The sequence below is a fragment of the Salmo salar genome, chromosome 01, assembly GCF_965601325.2.
Source record: "Salmo salar chromosome 01, fSalSal1, whole genome shotgun sequence".
Taxonomy (NCBI): domain Eukaryota; kingdom Metazoa; phylum Chordata; class Actinopteri; order Salmoniformes; family Salmonidae; genus Salmo; species Salmo salar.
This window is the reverse complement of record NC_138291.1, coordinates 103,920,001-103,941,556: the sequence shown is the minus strand read 5'-3', so window position 1 is coordinate 103,941,556 and position 21,556 is coordinate 103,920,001. Positions and strand designations below refer to the sequence as shown.

Genomic DNA, 21,556 nt, shown 5'->3' with positions numbered 1-21,556 from the left:
GTATAAATACATTGCATTGATTGATTGATTACCTGAACCTCTGTCTGGGGGTCTGTCTCTCAGGGCTCTTACACAGGTGTCCGATGTAGTAGAGGGGGAAGAACAGGCAGTTCCAGGTGGTGGCGAACCAGGTGAGGGTGAAGGGAGCGTCAAACTGGGTATCCAAAACAAATGACTTTAACATTCTTATTAACAGGTTTCACCTGGCACTCGCTAGCACTGTGGTGGATCGTGTCAATCTGAGTTTGTGTGTGTGTGTGTTCAGTATGCAACTTCGTCAGGTTCTTTACCTGCTGAAAGGTGAGCTTGGCCAGCTGGGTGGACCCCGCCCACGATGAGCACACACACATCACCATGGCAACGCCCCACAGCGCCTTCCGCACCTGTACGGCCGTGATTTTGATGCAGCAATGAAGTCTCCACCTCCCCGTAGCAGACTCCGCCCCCGGCGCCCCGCCGTTTGCCGCCTGGCTGTCTGATGTGCTGCCCACCACATTCTCCCTGGGACGGTCTTCTCCTGAACACAAAGAAAACAGTAGTAAACTATGAGACCAGAGTAGAGATTTAGAAGAGTTGTCTACATCACTACAGTATGAGACCAGGGTAGAGATTTAGAAGAGTTGTCTGCAGCACTACAGTATGAGACCAGGGTAGAGATTTAGAAGAGTTGTCTACATCACTACAATATGAGACCAGGGTAGAGATTTAGAAGAGCTGTCTACATCACTACAGTATGAGACCAGGGTAGAGATTTAGAAGAGTTGTCTACATCACTACAGTATCAGACCAGGGTAGTGATTTAGAAGAGCTGTCTACATCACTACAATATGAGACCAGGGTAGAGATTTAGAAGAGTTGTCTACAGCACTACAATATGAGACCAGGGTAGTGATTTAGAAGAGTTGTCTACAGCACTACAGTATGATCCCAGGGTAGTGATTTAGAAGAGCTGTCTACAACACTACAGTATCAGACCAGGGTAGTGATTTAGAAGAGCTGTCTACATCACTACAGTATCAGACCAGGGTAGTGATTTAGAAGAGCTGTCTACATCACCACAGTATGAGACCAGGGTAGAGATTTAGAAGAGTTGTCTACAGCACTACAATATGAGACCAGGGTAGTGATTTAGAAGAGCTGTCTACATCACTACAATATGAGACCAGGGTAGAGATTTAGAAGAGTTGTCTACAGCACTACAATATGAGACCAGGGTAGTGATTTAGAAGAGTTGTCTACAGCACTACAGTATGATCCCAGGGTAGTGATTTAGAAGAGCTGTCTACAACACTACAGTATCAGACCAGGGTAGTGATTTAGAAGAGCTGTCTACATCACTACAGTATCAGACCAGGGTAGTGATTTAGAAGAGCTGTCTACATCACCACAGTATGAGACCAGGGTAGAGATTTAGAAGAGTTGTCTACAGCACTACAATATGAGACCAGGGTAGTGATTTAGAAGAGGTGTCTACATCACTACAGTATCAGACCAGGGTAGTGATTTAGAAGAGCTGTCTACATCACTACAGTATGAGACCAGGGTAGAGATTTAGAAGAGTTGTCTGCAGCACTACAGTATGAGACCAGAGTAGAGATTTAGAAGAGTTGACTACATCACTACTTTATGTCGTGGAAAATAGTCTTAACCTGTTAGGGCTAGGGGGCAGTATTGACACGGCTGGATAAAAAAACATACCCGATTTAATCTGGTTACCACTCCTACCCAGTAACTAGAATATGCATATACTTATTACATATGGATAGAAAACACCCTAAATTTTCTAAAACTGTTTGAATGGTGTCTGTGAGTATAACAGAACTCATTTGGCAGGCAAAACCCTGAGACATTTTCTGACAGGAAGTGGATACCTGATGTGTTGTATTACCTTTAAACCTATCCCATTGAAAAACACAGGGGCTGAGGAATATTTTGGCACTTCCTATTGCTTCCACTAGATGTCACCAGCCTTTACAAAGTGTTTTGAGTCTTCTGGAGGGAGATCTGACCGAACAAGAGCCATGGAACGATGATGGCCCATTAGACACCTGGCGCGCGAGTTCATGTTGGGTACCCTCGTTCCAATACGTTATAAAAGAGTATGCATTCGTCCACCTTGAATATTATTCATGTTCTGGTTAAAAAAGGCCCTAATGATTTATGCTATACAACGTTTGACATGTTTGAACGAACGTAAATATATTTTTTCCCCTCGTTCATGACGAGAAGTCCGGCTGGCTTAGATCATGTGCTAACAAGACGGAGATTTTTGGACATAAATGATGAGCTTTTTTTAACAAAACTACATTCGTTATGGACCTGTGATACCTGGAAGTGACATCTGATGAAGAGAATCAAAGGTAATGGATTATTTACATAGTATTTTCGATTTTAGATCTCCCCAACATGACGTCTAGTCTGTATCGCAACGCGTATTTTTCTGGGCGCAGTGCTCAGATTATTGCAAAGTGTGATTTCCCAGTAAGGTTATTTTTAAATCTGGCAAGTTGATTGCGTTCAAGAGATGTAAATCTATAATTCTTTAAATGACAATATAATATTTTACCAATGTTTTCTAATTTTAATTATTTAATTTGTGACGCTGACTTGACTGCCGGTTATTGGAGGGAAACGATTTCCTCAACATCAATGCCATAGTAAAAAGCTGTTTTTGGATATAAATATGAACTTGATAGAACTAAAAATGCATGCATTGTCTAACATAATGTCCTAGGAGTGTCATCTGATGGAGATTGTAAAAGGTTAGTGCATCATTTTAGCTGGTTTTATGGTTTTGGTGACCCTGTCTTTGAATTGACAAAACATTACACACAACTCTTGTAAATGTACTGTCCTAACATACTCTAAATTTATGCTTTCGCCGTAAAACCTTTTTGAAATCGTAAAACGTGGTTAGATTAAGGAGATGTTTATCTTTCAAAGGGTGTAAAATAGTTGTATGTTTGAAAAATTTGAATTTTGACATTTATTTGGATTCAAATTTGCCGCTCTTGAAATGCACCTGCTGTTGATGGAGTGCACCACGGGTGGCACGCTAGCGTCCCACCTAGCCCATAGAGGTTAAGAATAACACTTCTTACAAGAACTTGTAAATTCAATATAGACTTTAATACAGAGTAGTAAAGCCGAGCTGGTCCGCGGAACAACAACTGCCTTCCTTAGGCCCCGGCTCTGCTTTTATGCATATACAATACATAGGTCCATCCTTTATGTAAATGAAGTAAAACCCCCTATGCATTCTGCCACCTATTCCTTTCAACCCAATGGATAACGCCTATATCTGCTTTTAGCTCTAACATATTGATGGCTAGACTCTCCTTATATGGATATGAAAATAATGCCTGCATTGCAGGCTTACGCTTGGCATATATTTAGTCATGGCCATACATACAGCTTGCCTGGCCGTTCCTACTTGAGGATGTATGGCCATCTGTTATTTCCACTCAGGGCCTGCTGTCAGTCTCCTCTTTCGCTAGCTAATGTATTTCTATCTTTCTTTCCCTCAGCAAGTCTACCTTTCTCCCACAAGTATCAGACCAGGGTAGTGATTTAGAAGAGCTGTCTACATCACTACAATATGAGACCAGGGTAGAGATTTAGAAGAGTTGTCTACAGCACTACAATATGAGACCAGGGTAGTGATTTAGAAGAGTTGTCTACAGCACTACAGTATGAGACCAGGGTAGTGATTTAGAAGAGCTGCCTACAACACTACAGTATCAGACCAGGGTAGTGATTTAGAAGAGCTGTCTACATCACTACAGTATGATACCAGGGTAGAGATTTAGAAGAGTTGTCAACATCACTACAATATGAGACCAGGGTAGAGATTTAGAAGAGTTGTCTACATCACTACAATATGAGACCAGGGTAGAGATTTAGAAGAGTTGTCTACATCACTACAATATGAGACCAGGGTAGAGATTTAGAAGAGTTGTCTACATCACTACAATATGAGACCAGGGTAGAGATTTAGAAGAGTTGTTAATATCACTACAGTATGAGACCAGGGTAGAGATTTAGAAGAGTTGTCTACAGCGCTACAGTATGAGACCAGGGTAGAGATTTAGAAGAGTTGTCTGCAGCACTACAGTATGAGACCAGGGTAGAGATTTAGAAGAGTTGTCTACATCACTACAATATGAGACCAGGGTAGAGATTTAGAAGAGCTGTCTACATCACTACAATATGAGACCAGGGTAGAGATTTAGAAGAGTTGTCTACAGCACTACAATATGAGACCAGGGTAGTGATTTAGAAGAGTTGTCTACAGCACTACAGTATGATCCCAGGGTAGTGATTTAGAAGAGCTGTCTACAACACTACAGTATCAGACCAGGGTAGTGATTTAGAAGAGCTGTCTACATCACTACAGTATCAGACCAGGGTAGTGATTTAGAAGAGCTGTCTACATCACCACAGTATGAGACCAGGGTAGAGATTTAGAAGAGTTGTCTACAGCACTACAATATGAGACCAGGGTAGTGATTTAGAAGAGGTGTCTACATCACTACAGTATCAGACCAGGGTAGTGATTTAGAAGAGCTGTCTACATCACTACAGTATGAGACCAGGGTAGAGATTTAGAAGAGTTGTCTGCAGCACTACAGTATGAGACCAGAGTAGAGATTTAGAAGAGTTGACTACATCACTACTTTATGTCGTGGAAAATAGTCTTAACCTGTTGGGGCTAGGGGGCAGTATTTTCACGGCTGGATAAAAAAACGTACCCGATTTAATCTGGTTACTAATCCTACCCAGTAACTAGAATATGCATATACTTATTATATATGGATAGAAAACACCCTAAAGTTTCTAAAACTGTTTGAATGGTGTCTGTGAGTATAACAGAACTCATTTGGCAGGCAAAACCCTGAGACATTTTCTGACAGGAAGTGGATACCTGATGTGTTGAATTACCTTTAAGCCTATGCCATTGAAACATACAGGGGTTGATTAATGTTTTGGCACTTCCTATTGCTTCCACTAGATGTCACCAGCCTTTACAAAGTGTTTTGAGTCTTCTGGAGGGAGATCTGACCGAACAAGAGCCATGGAACGATGATGGCCCATTAGACACCTGGCGCGCGAGTTCATGTTGGGTACCCTCGTTCCAATACGTTATAAAAGAGTATGCATTCGTCCACCTTGAATATTATTCATGTTCTGGTTAAAAAAGGCCCTAATGATTTATGCTATACAACGTTTGACATGTTTGAACGAACGTAAATATATTTTTTCCCCTCGTTCATGACGAGAAGTCCGGCTGGCTTAGATCATGTGCTAACAAGACGGAGATTTTTGGACATAAATGATGAGCTTTTTTTAACAAAACTACATTCGTTATGGACCTGTGATACCTGGAAGTGACATCTGATGAAGAGAATCAAAGGTAATGGATTATTTACATAGTATTTTCGATTTTAGATCTCCCCAACATGACGTCTAGTCTGTATCGCAACGCGTATTTTTCTGGGCGCAGTGCTCAGATTATTGCAAAGTGTGATTTCCCAGTAAGGTTATTTTTAAATCTGGCAAGTTGATTGCGTTCAAGAGATGTAAATCTATAATTCTTTAAATGACAATATAATATTTTACCAATGTTTTCTAATTTTAATTATTTAATTTGTGACGCTGACTTGACTGCCGGTTATTGGAGGGAAACGATTTCCTCAACATCAATGCCATAGTAAAACGCTGTTTTTGGATATAAATATGAACTTGATAGAACTAAAAATGCATGCATTGTCTAACATAATGTCCTAGGAGTGTCATCTGATGGAGATTGTAAAAGGTTAGTGCATCATTTTAGCTGGTTTTATGGTTTTGGTGACCCTGTCTTTGAATTGACAAAACATTACACACAGCTATTGTCAATGTACTCTCCTAACATAATCTAACTTTATGCTTTCGCCGTAAAACCTTTTTGAAATCGGACAACGTGGTTAGATTAAGGAGATGTTTATCTTTCAAAGGGTGTAAGATAGTTGTATGTTTGAAAAATTGGAATTTTGACATTTATTTGGTTTAAAATTTGCCGCTCTTGAAATGCACCTGCTGTTGATAGGGTGCACCACGGGTGGCACGCTAGCGTCCCACATAGCCCCAAGAAGTTAACCTGTTAGGGCTAGGGGGCAGTATTGACACGGCTGGATAAAAAAACATACCCGATTTAATCTGGTTACCACTCCTACCCAGTAACTAGAATATGCATATACTTATTACATATGGATAGAAAACACCCAAAATTTTCTAAAACTGTTTGAATGGTGTCTGTGAGTATAACAGAACTCATTTGGCAGGCAAAACCCTGAGACATTTTCTGACAGGAAGTGGATACCTGATGTGTTGTATTACCTTTAAACCTATCCCATTGAAAAACACAGGGGCTGAGGAATATTTTGGCACTTCCTATTGCTTCCACTAGATGTCACCAGCCTTTACAAAGTGTTTTGAGTCTTCTGGAGGGAGATCTGACCGAACAAGAGCCATGGAACGATGATGGCCCATTAGACACCTGGCGCGCGAGTTCATGTTGGGTACCCTCGTTCCAATACGTTATAAAAGAGTATGCATTCGTCCACCTTGAATATTATTCATGTTCTGGTTAAAAAAGGCCCTAATGATTTATGCTATACAACGTTTGACATGTTTGAACGAACGTAAATATATTTTTTCCCCTCGTTCATGACGAGAAGTCCGGCTGGCTTAGATCATGTGCTAACAAGACGGAGATTTTTGGACATAAATGATGAGCTTTTTTTAACAAAACTACATTCGTTATGGACCTGTGATACCTGGAAGTGACATCTGATGAAGAGAATCAAAGGTAATGGATTATTTACATAGTATTTTCGATTTTAGATCTCCCCAACATGACGTCTAGTCTGTATCGCAACGCGTATTTTTCTGGGCGCAGTGCTCAGATTATTGCAAAGTGTGATTTCCCAGTAAGGTTATTTTTAAATCTGGCAAGTTGATTGCGTTCAAGAGATGTAAATCTATAATTCTTTAAATGACAATATAATATTTTACCAATGTTTTCTAATTTTAATTATTTAATTTGTGACGCTGACTTGACTGACGGTTATTGGAGGGAAACGATTTCCTCAACATCAATGCCATAGTAAAAAGCTGTTTTTGGATATAAATATGAACTTGATAGAACTAAAAATGCATGCATTGTCTAACATAATGTCCTAGGAGTGTCATCTGATGGAGATTGTAAAAGGTTAGTGCATCATTTTAGCTGGTTTTATGGTTTTGGTGACCCTGTCTTTGAATTGACAAAACATTACACACAACTCTTGTAAATGTACTGTCCTAACATACTCTAAATTTATGCTTTCGCCGTAAAACCTTTTTGAAATCGTAAAACGTGGTTAGATTAAGGAGATGTTTATCTTTCAAAGGGTGTAAAATAGTTGTATGTTTGAAAAATGTGAATTTTGACATTTATTTGGATTCAAATTTGCCGCTCTTGAAATGCACCTGCTGTTGATGGAGTGCACCACGGGTGGCACGCTAGCGTCCCACCTAGCCCATAGAGGTTAAGAATAACACTTCTTACAAGAACTTGTAAATTCAATATAGACTTTAATACAGAGTAGTAAAGCCGAGCTGGTCCGCGGAACAACAACTGCCTTCCTTAGGCCCCGGCTCTGCTTTTATGCATATACAATACATAGGTCCATCCTTTATGTAAATGAAGTAAAACCCCCTATGCATTCTGCCACCTATTCCTTTCAACCCAATGGATAACGCCTATATCTGCTTTTAGCTCTAACATATTGATGGCTAGACTCTCCTTATATGGATATGAAAATAATGCCTGCATTGCAGGCTTACGCTTGGCATATATTTAGTCATGGCCATACATACAGCTTGCCTGGCCGTTCCTACTTGAGGATGTATGGCCATCTGTTATTTCCACTCAGGGCCTGCTGTCAGTCTCCTCTTTCGCTAGCTAATGTATTTCTATCTTTCTTTCCCTCAGCAAGTCTACCTTTCTCCCACAAGTATCAGACCAGGGTAGTGATTTAGAAGAGCTGTCTACATCACTACAATATGAGACCAGGGTAGAGATTTAGAAGAGTTGTCTACAGCACTACAATATGAGACCAGGGTAGTGATTTAGAAGAGTTGTCTACAGCACTACAGTATGAGACCAGGGTAGTGATTTAGAAGAGCTGCCTACAACACTACAGTATCAGACCAGGGTAGTGATTTAGAAGAGCTGTCTACATCACTACAGTATGATACCAGGGTAGAGATTTAGAAGAGTTGTCAACATCACTACAATATGAGACCAGGGTAGAGATTTAGAAGAGTTGTCTACATCACTACAATATGAGACCAGGGTAGAGATTTAGAAGAGTTGTCTACAGCACTACAATATGAGACCAGGGTAGAGATTTAGAAGAGTTGTCTACATCACTACAATATGAGACCAGGGTAGAGATTTAGAAGAGCTGTCTACATCACTACAGTATGAGACCAGGGTAGAGATTTAGATGAGTTGTCTGCAGCACTACAGTATGAGACCAGGGTAGAGATTTAGAAGAGTTGTCTACATCACTACAATATGAGACCAGGGTAGAGATTTAGAAGAGCTGTCTACATCACTACTGTATGAGACCAGGGTAGAGATTTAGAAGAGTTGTCAATATCACTACAGTATGAGACCAGGGTAGAGATTTAGAAGAGTTGTCTACAGCGCTACAGTATGAGACCAGGGTAGAGATTTAGAAGAGTTGTCTGCAGCACTACAGTATGAGACCAGGGTAGAGATTTAGAAGAGTTGTCTACATCACTACAATATGAGACCAGGGTAGTGATTTAGAAGAGCTGTCTACATCACTACAATATGAGACCAGGGTAGAGATTTAGAAGAGTTGTCTACAGCACTACAATATGAGACCAGGGTAGTGATTTAGAAGAGTTGTCTACAGCACTACAGTATGATCCCAGGGTAGTGATTTAGAAGAGCTGTCTACAACACTACAGTATCAGACCAGGGTAGTGATTTAGAAGAGCTGTCTACATCACTACAGTATCAGACCAGGGTAGTGATTTAGAAGAGCTGTCTACATCACCACAGTATGAGACCAGGGTAGAGATTTAGAAGAGTTGTCTACAGCACTACAATATGAGACCAGGGTAGTGATTTAGAAGAGGTGTCTACATCACTACAGTATCAGACCAGGGTAGTGATTTAGAAGAGCTGTCTACATCACTACAGTATGAGACCAGGGTAGAGATTTAGAAGAGTTGTCTGCAGCACTACAGTATGAGACCAGAGTAGAGATTTAGAAGAGTTGACTACATCACTACTTTATGTCGTGGAAAATAGTCTTAACCTGTTGGGGCTAGGGGGCAGTATTTTCACGGCTGGATAAAAAAACGTACCCGATTTAATCTGGTTACTAATCCTACCCAGTAACTAGAATATGCATATACTTATTATATATGGATAGAAAACACCCTAAAGTTTCTAAAACTGTTTGAATGGTGTCTGTGAGTATAACAGAACTCATTTGGCAGGCAAAACCCTGAGACATTTTCTGACAGGAAGTGGATACCTGATGTGTTGAATTACCTTTAAGCCTATGCCATTGAAACATACAGGGGTTGATTAATGTTTTGGCACTTCCTATTGCTTCCACTAGATGTCACCAGCCTTTACAAAGTGTTTTGAGTCTTTTACTGTGAGATCTGACCGAACAAGAGCCATGGAACGGTGATGGCCGATTAGACTCTGGCGCGCGAGTTCATGTTGGGTACCCTCGTTCCAATACGTTATAAAAGAGAATGCATTCGTCCACCTTGAATATTATTCATGTTCTGGTTAAAAAAGGCACTAATGATTTATGCTATACAACGTTTGACATGTTTGAACGAACGTAAATATATTTTTTCCCCTCGTTCATGACGAGAAGTCCGGCTGGCTTAGATCATGTGCTAACAACACGGATCTTTTTGGATATAAATGATGAGCTTTTTTGAACAAAACTACATTCGTTATGGACCTGGGATTCCGGGAAGTGACATCTGATGAAGAGAATCAAAGGTAATGGATTATTTACATAGTATTTTCGATTTTAGATCTCTCCAACATGGCCGTTTGTCTGTATAGCAAAGCATATTTTTCTGGGCGCAGTGCTCAGATTATTGCAAAGTGTGATTTCCCAGTAAGGTTATTTTTAAATCTGGCAAGTTGATTGCGTTCAAGAGATGTAAATCTATAATTCTTTAAATGACAATATAATATTTTACCAATGTTTTCTAATTTTAATTATTTAATTTGTGGTGCTGACTTGACTGCCGGTTATTGGAGGGAAACGATTTCCTCAACATCAATGCCATAGTAAAACGCTGTTTTTGGATATAAATATGAACTTGATAGAACTAAAAATGCATGCATTGTCTAACATAATGTCCTAGGAGTGTCATCTGATGGAGATTGTAAAAGGTTAGTGCATCATTTTAGCTGGTTTTATGGTTTTGGTGACCCTGTCTTTGAATTGACAAAACATTACACACAGCTATTGTCAATGTACTCTCCTAACATAATCTAACTTTATGCTTTCGCCGTAAAACCTTTTTGAAATCGGACAACGTGGTTAGATTAAGGAGATGTTTATCTTTCAAAGGGTGTAAGATAGTTGTATGTTTGAAAAATTGGAATTTTGACATTTATTTGGTTTAAAATTTGCCGCTCTTGAAATGCACCTGCTGTTGATAGGGTGCACCACGGGTGGCACGCTAGCGTCCCACATAGCCCCAAGAAGTTAACCTGTTAGGGCTAGGGGGCAGTATTGACACGGCTGGATAAAAAAACATACCCGATTTAATCTGGTTACCACTCCTACCCAGTAACTAGAATATGCATATACTTATTACATATGGATAGAAAACACCCTAAATTTTCTAAAACTGTTTGAATGGTGTCTGTGAGTATAACAGAACTCATTTGGCAGGCAAAACCCTGAGACATTTTCTGACAGGAAGTGGATACCTGATGTGTTGTATTACCTTTAAACCTATCCCATTGAAAAACACAGGGGCTGAGGAATATTTTGGCACTTCCTATTGCTTCCACTAGATGTCACCAGCCTTTACAAAGTGTTTTGAGTCTTCTGGAGGGAGATCTGACCGAACAAGAGCCATGGAACGATGATGGCCCATTAGACACCTGGCGCGCGAGTTCATGTTGGGTACCCTCGTTCCAATACGTTATAAAAGAGTATGCATTCGTCCACCTTGAATATTATTCATGTTCTGGTTAAAAAAGGCCCTAATGATTTATGCTATACAACGTTTGACATGTTTGAACGAACGTAAATATATTTTTTCCCCTCGTTCATGACGAGAAGTCCGGCTGGCTTAGATCATGTGCTAACAAGACGGAGATTTTTGGACATAAATGATGAGCTTTTTTTAACAAAACTACATTCGTTATGGACCTGTGATACCTGGAAGTGACATCTGATGAAGAGAATCAAAGGTAATGGATTATTTACATAGTATTTTCGATTTTAGATCTCCCCAACATGACGTCTAGTCTGTATCGCAACGCGTATTTTTCTGGGCGCAGTGCTCAGATTATTGCAAAGTGTGATTTCCCAGTAAGGTTATTTTTAAATCTGGCAAGTTGATTGCGTTCAAGAGATGTAAATCTATAATTCTTTAAATGACAATATAATATTTTACCAATGTTTTCTAATTTTAATTATTTAATTTGTGACGCTGACTTGACTGCCGGTTATTGGAGGGAAACGATTTCCTCAACATCAATGCCATAGTAAAAAGCTGTTTTTGGATATAAATATGAACTTGATAGAACTAAAAATGCATGCATTGTCTAACATAATGTCCTAGGAGTGTCATCTGATGGAGATTGTAAAAGGTTAGTGCATCATTTTAGCTGGTTTTATGGTTTTGGTGACCCTGTCTTTGAATTGACAAAACATTACACACAACTCTTGTAAATGTACTGTCCTAACATACTCTAAATTTATGCTTTCGCCGTAAAACCTTTTTGAAATCGTAAAACGTGGTTAGATTAAGGAGATGTTTATCTTTCAAAGGGTGTAAGATAGTTGTATGTTTGAAAAATGTGGAATTTTGACATTTATTTGGTTTCAAATTTGCCGCTCTTGAAATGCACCTGCTGTTGATGGAGTGCACCACGGGTGGCACGCTAGCGTCCCACCTAGCCCATAGAGGTTAAGAATAACACTTCTTACAAGAACTTGTAAATTCAATATAGACTTTAATACAGAGTAGTAAAGCCGAGCTGGTCCGCGGAACAACAACTGCCTTCCTTAGGCCCCGGCTCTGCTTTTATGCATATACAATACATAGGTCCATCCTTTATGTAAATGAAGTAAAACCCCCTATGCATTCTGCCACCTATTCCTTTCAACCCAATGGATAACGCCTATATCTGCTTTTAGCTCTAACATATTGATGGCTAGACTCTCCTTATATGGATATGAAAATAATGCCTGCATTGCAGGCTTACGCTTGGCATATATTTAGTCATGGCCATACATACAGCTTGCCTGGCCGTTCCTACTTGAGGATGTATGGCCATCTGTTATTTCCACTCAGGGCCTGCTGTCAGTCTCCTCTTTCGCTAGCTAATGTATTTCTATCTTTCTTTCCCTCAGCAAGTCTACCTTTCTCCCACAAGTATCAGACCAGGGTAGTGATTTAGAAGAGCTGTCTACATCACTACAATATGAGACCAGGGTAGAGATTTAGAAGAGTTGTCTACAGCACTACAATATGAGACCAGGGTAGTGATTTAGAAGAGTTGTCTACAGCACTACAGTATGAGACCAGGGTAGTGATTTAGAAGAGCTGCCTACAACACTACAGTATCAGACCAGGGTAGTGATTTAGAAGAGCTGTCTACATCACTACAGTATGATACCAGGGTAGAGATTTAGAAGAGTTGTCAACATCACTACAATATGAGACCAGGGTAGAGATTTAGAAGAGTTGTCTACATCACTACAATATGAGACCAGGGTAGAGATTTAGAAGAGTTGTCTACAGCACTACAATATGAGACCAGGGTAGAGATTTAGAAGAGTTGTCTACATCACTACAATATGAGACCAGGGTAGAGATTTAGAAGAGTTGTCTACATCACTACTGTATGAGACCAGGGTAGAGATTTAGAAGAGTTGTCAATATCACTACAGTATGAGACCAGGGTAGAGATTTAGAAGAGTTGTCTACAGCGCTACAGTATGAGACCATGGTAGAGATTTAGAAGAGTTGTCTGCAGCACTACAGTATGAGACCAGGGTAGAGATTTAGAAGAGTTGTCTACATCACTACAATATGAGACCAGGGTAGAGATTTAGAAGAGCTGTCTACATCACTACAGTATGAGACCAGGGTAGAGATTTAGAAGAGTTGTCAATATCACTACAGTATGAGACCAGGGTAGAGATTTAGAAGAGTTGTCTACAGCGCTACAGTATGAGACCAGGGTAGAGATTTAGAAGAGTTGTCTGCAGCACTACAGTATGAGACCAGAGTAGAGATTTAGAAGAGTTATCTACATCACTACAGTATCAGACCAGGGTAGTGATTTAGAAGAGCTGTCCACATCACTACAATATGAGACCAGGGTAGAGATTTAGAAGAGTTGTCTACAGCACTACAATATAAGACCAGGGTAGTGATTTAGAAGAGTTGTCTACAGCACTACAGTATGAGCCCAGGGTAGAGATTTAGAAGAGTTGTCTACATCACTACAATATGAGACCAGGGTAGAGATTTAGAAGAGCTGTCTACATCACTACTGTATGAGACCAGGGTAGAGATTTAGAAGAGTTGTCAATATCACTACAGTATGAGACCAGGGTAGAGATTTAGAAGAGTTGTCTACAGCGCTACAGTATGAGACCAGGGTAGAGATTTAGAAGAGTTGTCTGCAGCACTACAGTATGAGACCAGGGTAGAGATTTAGAAGAGTTGTCTACATCACTACAATATGAGACCAGGGTAGAGATTTAGAAGAGCTGTCTACATCACTACAGTATGAGACCAGGGTAGAGATTTAGAAGAGTTGTCAATATCACTACAGTATGAGACCAGGGTAGAGATTTAGAAGAGTTGTCTACAGCGCTACAGTATGAGACCAGGGTAGAGATTTAGAAGAGTTGTCTGCAGCACTACAGTATGAGACCAGAGTAGAGATTTAGAAGAGTTATCTACATCACTACAGTATCAGACCAGGGTAGTGATTTAGAAGAGCTGTCTACATCACTACAATATGAGACCAGGGTAGAGATTTAGAAGAGTTGTCTACAGCACTACAATATGAGACCAGGGTAGTGATTTAGAAGAGTTGTCTACAGCACTACAGTATGAGCCCAGGGTAGTGATTTAGAAGAGCTGTCTACAACATTACAGTATCAGACCAGGGTAGTGATTTAGAAGAGCTGTCTACATCACTACAGTATCAGACCAGGGTAGTGATTTAGAAGAGCTGTCTACATCACTACAATATGAGACCAGGGTAGAGATTTAGAAGAGTTGTCTACAGCACTACAATATGAGACCAGGGTAGTGATTTAGAAGAGTTGTCTACAGCACTACAGTATGAGACCAGGGTAGTGATTTAGAAGAGCTGCCTACAACACTACAGTATCAGACCAGGGTAGTGATTTAGAAGAGCTGTCTACATCACTACAGTATGATACCAGGGTAGAGATTTAGAAGAGTTGTCAACATCACTACAATATGAGACCAGGGTAGAGATTTAGAAGAGTTGTCTACATCACTACAATATGAGACCAGGGTAGAGATTTAGAAGAGTTGTCTACAGCACTACAATATGAGACCAGGGTAGAGATTTAGAAGAGTTGTCTACATCACTACAATATGAGACCAGGGTAGAGATTTAGAAGAGCTGTCTACATCACTACAGTATGAGACCAGGGTAGAGATTTAGATGAGTTGTCTGCAGCACTACAGTATGAGACCAGGGTAGAGATTTAGAAGAGTTGTCTACATCACTACAATATGAGACCAGGGTAGAGATTTAGAAGAGCTGTCTACATCACTACTGTATGAGACCAGGGTAGAGATTTAGAAGAGTTGTCAATATCACTACAGTATGAGACCAGGGTAGAGATTTAGAAGAGTTGTCTACAGCGCTACAGTATGAGACCAGGGTAGAGATTTAGAAGAGTTGTCTGCAGCACTACAGTATGAGACCAGGGTAGATATTTAGAAGAGTTGTCTACATCACTACAATATGAGACCAGGGTAGAGATTTAGAAGAGCTGTCTACATCACTACAGTATGAGACCAGGGTAGAGATTTAGAAGAGTTGTCAATATCACTACAGTATGAGACCAGGGTAGAGATTTAGAAGAGTTGTCTACAGCGCTACAGTATGAGACCAGGGTAGAGATTTAGAAGAGTTGTCTGCAGCACTACAGTATGAGACCAGAGTAGAGATTTAGAAGAGTTATCTACATCACTACAGTATCAGACCAGGGTAGTGATTTAGAAGAGCTGTCCACATCACTACAATATGAGACCAGGGTAGAGATTTAGAAGAGTTGTCTACAGCACTACAATATAAGACCAGGGTAGTGATTTAGAAGAGTTGTCTACAGCACTACAGTATGAGCCCAGGGTAGAGATTTAGAAGAGTTGTCTACATCACTACAATATGAGACCAGGGTAGAGATTTAGAAGAGCTGTCTACATCACTACTGTATGAGACCAGGGTAGAGATTTAGAAGAGTTGTCAATATCACTACAGTATGAGACCAGGGTAGAGATTTAGAAGAGTTGTCTACAGCGCTACAGTATGAGACCAGGGTAGAGATTTAGAAGAGTTGTCTGCAGCACTACAGTATGAGACCAGGGTAGAGATTTAGAAGAGTTGTCTACATCACTACAATATGAGACCAGGGTAGAGATTTAGAAGAGCTGTCTACATCACTACAGTATGAGACCAGGGTAGAGATTTAGAAGAGTTGTCAATATCACTACAGTATGAGACCAGGGTAGAGATTTAGAAGAGTTGTCTACAGCGCTACAGTATGAGACCAGGGTAGAGATTTAGAAGAGTTGTCTGCAGCACTACAGTATGAGACCAGAGTAGAGATTTAGAAGAGTTATCTACATCACTACAGTATCAGACCAGGGTAGTGATTTAGAAGAGCTGTCTACATCACTACAATATGAGACCAGGGTAGAGATTTAGAAGAGTTGTCTACAGCACTACAATATGAGACCAGGGTAGTGATTTAGAAGAGTTGTCTACAGCACTACAGTATGAGCCCAGGGTAGTGATTTAGAAGAGCTGTCTACAACACTACAGTATCAGACCAGGGTAGTGATTTAGAAGAGCTGTCTACATCACCACAGTATGAGACCAGGGTAGAGATTTAGAAGAGTTGTCTACATCACTACAATATGAGACCAGGGTAGAGATTTAGAAGAGCTGTCTACATCACTACAGTATGAGACCAGGGTAGAGATTTAGAAGAGTTGTCTACATCACTACAGTATCAGACCAGGGTAGTGATTTAGAAGAGCTGTCTACATCACTACAATATGAGACCAGGGTAGAGATTTAGAAGAGTTGTCTACAGCACTACAATATGAGACCAGGGTAGTGATTTAGAAGAGTTGTCTACAGCACTACAGTATGATCCCAGGGTAGTGATTTAGAAGAGCTGTCTACAACACTACAGTATCAGACCAGGGTAGTGATTTAGAAGAGCTGTCTACATCACTACAGTATCAGACCAGGGTAGTGATTTAGAAGAGCTGTCTACATCACCACAGTATGAGACCAGGGTAGAGATTTAGAAGAGTTGTCTACAGCACTACAATATGAGACCAGGGTAGTGATTTAGAAGAGGTGTCTACATCACTACAGTATCAGACCAGGGTAGTGATTTAGAAGAGCTGTCTACATCACTACAGTATGAGACCAGGGTAGAGATTTAGAAGAGTTGTCTGCAGCACTACAGTATGAGACCAGAGTAGAGATTTAGAAGAGTTGACTACATCACTACTTTATGTCGTGGAAAATAGTCTTAACCTGTTGGGGCTAGGGGGCAGTATTTTCACGGCTGGATAAAAAAACGTACCCGATTTAATCTGGTTACTAATCCTACCCAGTAACTAGAATATGCATATACTTATTATATATGGATAGAAAACACCCTAAAGTTTCTAAAACTGTTTGAATGGTGTCTGTGAGTATAACAGAACTCATTTGGCAGGCAAAACCCTGAGACATTTTCTGACAGGAAGTGGATACCTGATGTGTTGAATTACCTTTAAGCCTATGCCATTGAAACATACAGGGGTTGATTAATGTTTTGGCACTTCCTATTGCTTCCACTAGATGTCACCAGCCTTTACAAAGTGTTTTGAGTCTTTTACTGTGAGATCTGACCGAACAAGAGCCATGGAACGGTGATGGCCGATTAGACTCTGGCGCGCGAGTTCATGTTGGGTACCCTCGTTCCAATACGTTATAAAAGAGAATGCATTCGTCCACCTTGAATATTATTCATGTTCTGGTCAAAAAAGGCACTAATGATTTATGCTATACAACGTTTGACATGTTTGAACGAACGTAAATATATTTTTTCCCCTCGTTCATGACGAGAAGTCCGGCTGGCTTAGATCATGTGCTAACAACACGGATCTTTTTGGATATAAATGATGAGCTTTTTTGAACAAAACTACATTCGTTATGGACCTGGGATTCCGGGAAGTGACATCTGATGAAGAGAATCAAAGGTAATGGATTATTTACATAGTATTTTCGATTTTAGATCTCTCCAACATGGCCGTTTGTCTGTATAGCAAAGCATATTTTTCTGGGCGCAGTGCTCAGATTATTGCAAAGTGTGATTTCCCAGTAAGGTTATTTTTAAATCTGGCAAGTTGATTGCGTTCAAGAGATGTAAATCTATAATTCTTTAAATGACAATATAATATTTTACCAATGTTTTCTAATTTTAATTATTTAATTTGTGGTGCTGACTTGACTGCCGGTTATTGGAGGGAAACGATTTCCTCAACATCAATGCCATAGTAAAACGCTGTTTTTGGATATAAATATGAACTTGATAGAACTAAAAATGCATGCATTGTCTAACATAATGTCCTAGGAGTGTCATCTGATGGAGATTGTAAAAGGTTAGTGCATCATTTTAGCTGGTTTTATGGTTTTGGTGACCCTGTCTTTGAATTGACAAAACATTACACACAGCTATTGTCAATGTACTCTCCTAACATAATCTAACTTTATGCTTTCGCCGTAAAACCTTTTTGAAATCGGACAACGTGGTTAGATTAAGGAGATGTTTATCTTTCAAAGGGTGTAAGATAGTTGTATGTTTGAAAAATTGGAATTTTGACATTTATTTGGTTTAAAATTTGCCGCTCTTGAAATGCACCTGCTGTTGATAGGGTGCACCACGGGTGGCACGCTAGCGTCCCACATAGCCCCAAGAAGTTAACCTGTTAGGGCTAGGGGGCAGTATTGACACGGCTGGATAAAAAAACATACCCGATTTAATCTGGTTACCACTCCTACCCAGTAACTAGAATATGCATATACTTATTACATATGGATAGAAAACACCCTAAATTTTCTAAAACTGTTTGAATGGTGTCTGTGAGTATAACAGAACTCATTTGGCAGGCAAAACCCTGAGACATTTTCTGACAGGAAGTGGATACCTGATGTGTTGTATTACCTTTAAACCTATCCCATTGAAAAACACAGGGGCTGAGGAATATTTTGGCACTTCCTATTGCTTCCACTAGATGTCACCAGCCTTTACAAAGTGTTTTGAGTCTTCTGGAGGGAGATCTGACCGAACAAGAGCCATGGAACGATGATGGCCCATTAGACACCTGGCGCGCGAGTTCATGTTGGGTACCCTCGTTCCAATACGTTATAAAAGAGTATGCATTCGTCCACCTTGAATATTATTCATGTTCTGGTTAAAAAAGGCCCTAATGATTTATGCTATACAACGTTTGACATGTTTGAACGAACGTAAATATATTTTTTCCCCTCGTTCATGACGAGAAGTCCGGCTGGCTTAGATCATGTGCTAACAAGACGGAGATTTTTGGACATAAATGATGAGCTTTTTTTAACAAAACTACATTCGTTATGGACCTGTGATACCTGGAAGTGACATCTGATGAAGAGAATCAAAGGTAATGGATTATTTACATAGTATTTTCGATTTTAGATCTCCCCAACATGACGTCTAGTCTGTATCGCAACGCGTATTTTTCTGGGCGCAGTGCTCAGATTATTGCAAAGTGTGATTTCCCAGTAAGGTTATTTTTAAATCTGGCAAGTTGATTGCGTTCAAGAGATGTAAATCTATAATTCTTTAAATGACAATATAATATTTTACCAATGTTTTCTAATTTTAATTATTTAATTTGTGACGCTGACTTGACTGACGGTTATTGGAGGGAAACGATTTCCTCAACATCAATGCCATAGTAAAAAGCTGTTTTTGGATATAAATATGAACTTGATAGAACTAAAAATGCATGCATTGTCTAACATAATGTCCTAGGAGTGTCATCTGATGGAGATTGTAAAAGGTTAGTGCATCATTTTAGCTGGTTTTATGGTTTTGGTGACCCTGTCTTTGAATTGACAAAACATTACACACAACTCTTGTAAATGTACTGTCCTAACATACTCTAAATTTATGCTTTCGCCGTAAAACCTTTTTGAAATCGTAAAACGTGGTTAGATTAAGGAGATGTTTATCTTTCAAAGGGTGTAAAATAGTTGTATGTTTGAAAAATGTGAATTTTGACATTTATTTGGATTCAAATTTGCCGCTCTTGAAATGCACCTGCTGTTGATGGAGTGCACCACGGGTGGCACGCTAGCGTCCCACCTAGCCCATAGAGGTTAAGAATAACACTTCTTACAAGAACTTGTAAATTCAATATAGACTTTAATACAGAGTAGTAAAGCCGAGCTGGTCCGCGGAACAACAACTGCCTTCCTTAGGCCCCGGCTCTGCTTTTATGCATATACAATACATAGGTCCATCCTTTATGTAAATGAAGTAAAACCCCCTATGCATTCTGCCACCTATTCCTTTCAACCCAATGGATAACGCCTATATCTGCTTTTAGCTCTAACATATTGATGGCTAGACTCTCCTTATATGGATATGAAAATAATGCCTGCATTGCAGGCTTACGCTTGGCATATATTTAGTCATGGCCATACATACAGCTTGCCTGGCCGTTCCTACTTGAGGATGTATGGCCATCTGTTATTTCCACTCAGGGCCTGCTGTCAGTCTCCTCTTTCGCTAGCTAATGTATTTCTATCTTTCTTTCCCTCAGCAAGTCTACCTTTCTCCCACAAGTATCAGACCAGGGTAGTGATTTAGAAGAGCTGTCTACATCACTACAATATGAGACCAGGGTAGAGATTTAGAAGAGTTGTCTACAGCACTACAATATGAGACCAGGGTAGTGATTTAGAAGAGTTGTCTACAGCACTACAGTATGAGACCAGGGTAGTGATTTAGAAGAGCTGCCTACAACACTACAGTATCAGACCAGGGTAGTGATTTAGAAGAGCTGTCTACATCACTACAGTATGATACCAGGGTAGAGATTTAGAAGAGTTGTCAACATCACTACAATATGAGACAAGGGTAGAGATTTAGAAGAGTTGTCTACATCACTACAATATGAGACCAGGGTAGAGATTTAGAAGAGCTGTCTACATCACTACAGTATGAGATCAGGGTAGAGATTTAGAAGAGTTGTCTACAGCACTACAATATGAGACCAGAATAGAGATTTAGAAGACTTGTCTACAGCACTACCGCATGAGACCAGGGTAGAGATTTTCTGGGGAACTAGAATTAGAATTAAAGGTGTCACATGGCATCAGAGACCCATAACTGCTAAATCCAACAGATGTTAAAATATATTGAGATTACATTTTAAGAGACAACTGTAAAACTTTATTGTATTTTTCAATTCAATAAGCTATTATGACTGTTCTTATCCATTATCCACACGGAATCTTCGATAATCTGAAGTAGCCTAAGTCGCTTTCAATAAATTCAGGTCATTCACACAATGTCAACACATTCTTCATACAATAACCTATTACAGCTTACAGTATCTATGCCCACACAACATGTTTCATCCTCCACTGAATATTCCTTCATTTTATGTAATTTATGTCTATTTCAGGTCGTTTACAGTTTAACTGAACTCAGACAAAATCTATTACACAAAATCTGGTGTTCGAATGTGGCTGTGTGTGTGTGTGTGTGTGTGTTTGCGTGCGTGTGTGCGTGTGTCTCTCTGTGTGTGTGTGTGTGTGTGTGTGTGTGTGTGTGTGTGTGTGTCTGGCAGTCAGTCGGCAGCCAAACAGAGGACAGGAGAGGGCAGGGGCTGATACCCAATCTGAGACGACTTCTACTCAGGAGTCTCTGCCTCTTGACTTACAATG

At 39.9% G+C, this 21,556-nt stretch overlaps 1 protein-coding gene across 2 annotated transcripts in view; it reads right to left on the bottom strand.

The window, feature by feature from the left end:
* slc35f3b (solute carrier family 35 member F3b) overlaps positions 1-21,556 on the bottom strand; it is a 199,726-nt gene that overhangs the window by 32,975 nt on the left and 145,195 nt on the right. For both annotated transcript variants that reach the window (XM_045687037.2, XM_045687041.2), the window contains 2 exons: positions 291-517; positions 33-154 (listed from right to left, as the gene is read on the bottom strand). In XM_045687037.2, coding sequence (XP_045542993.1) covers positions 33-154; positions 291-517 — 349 coding nt within the window. The remainder of the gene's footprint in view (positions 1-32; positions 155-290; positions 518-21,556) is intronic.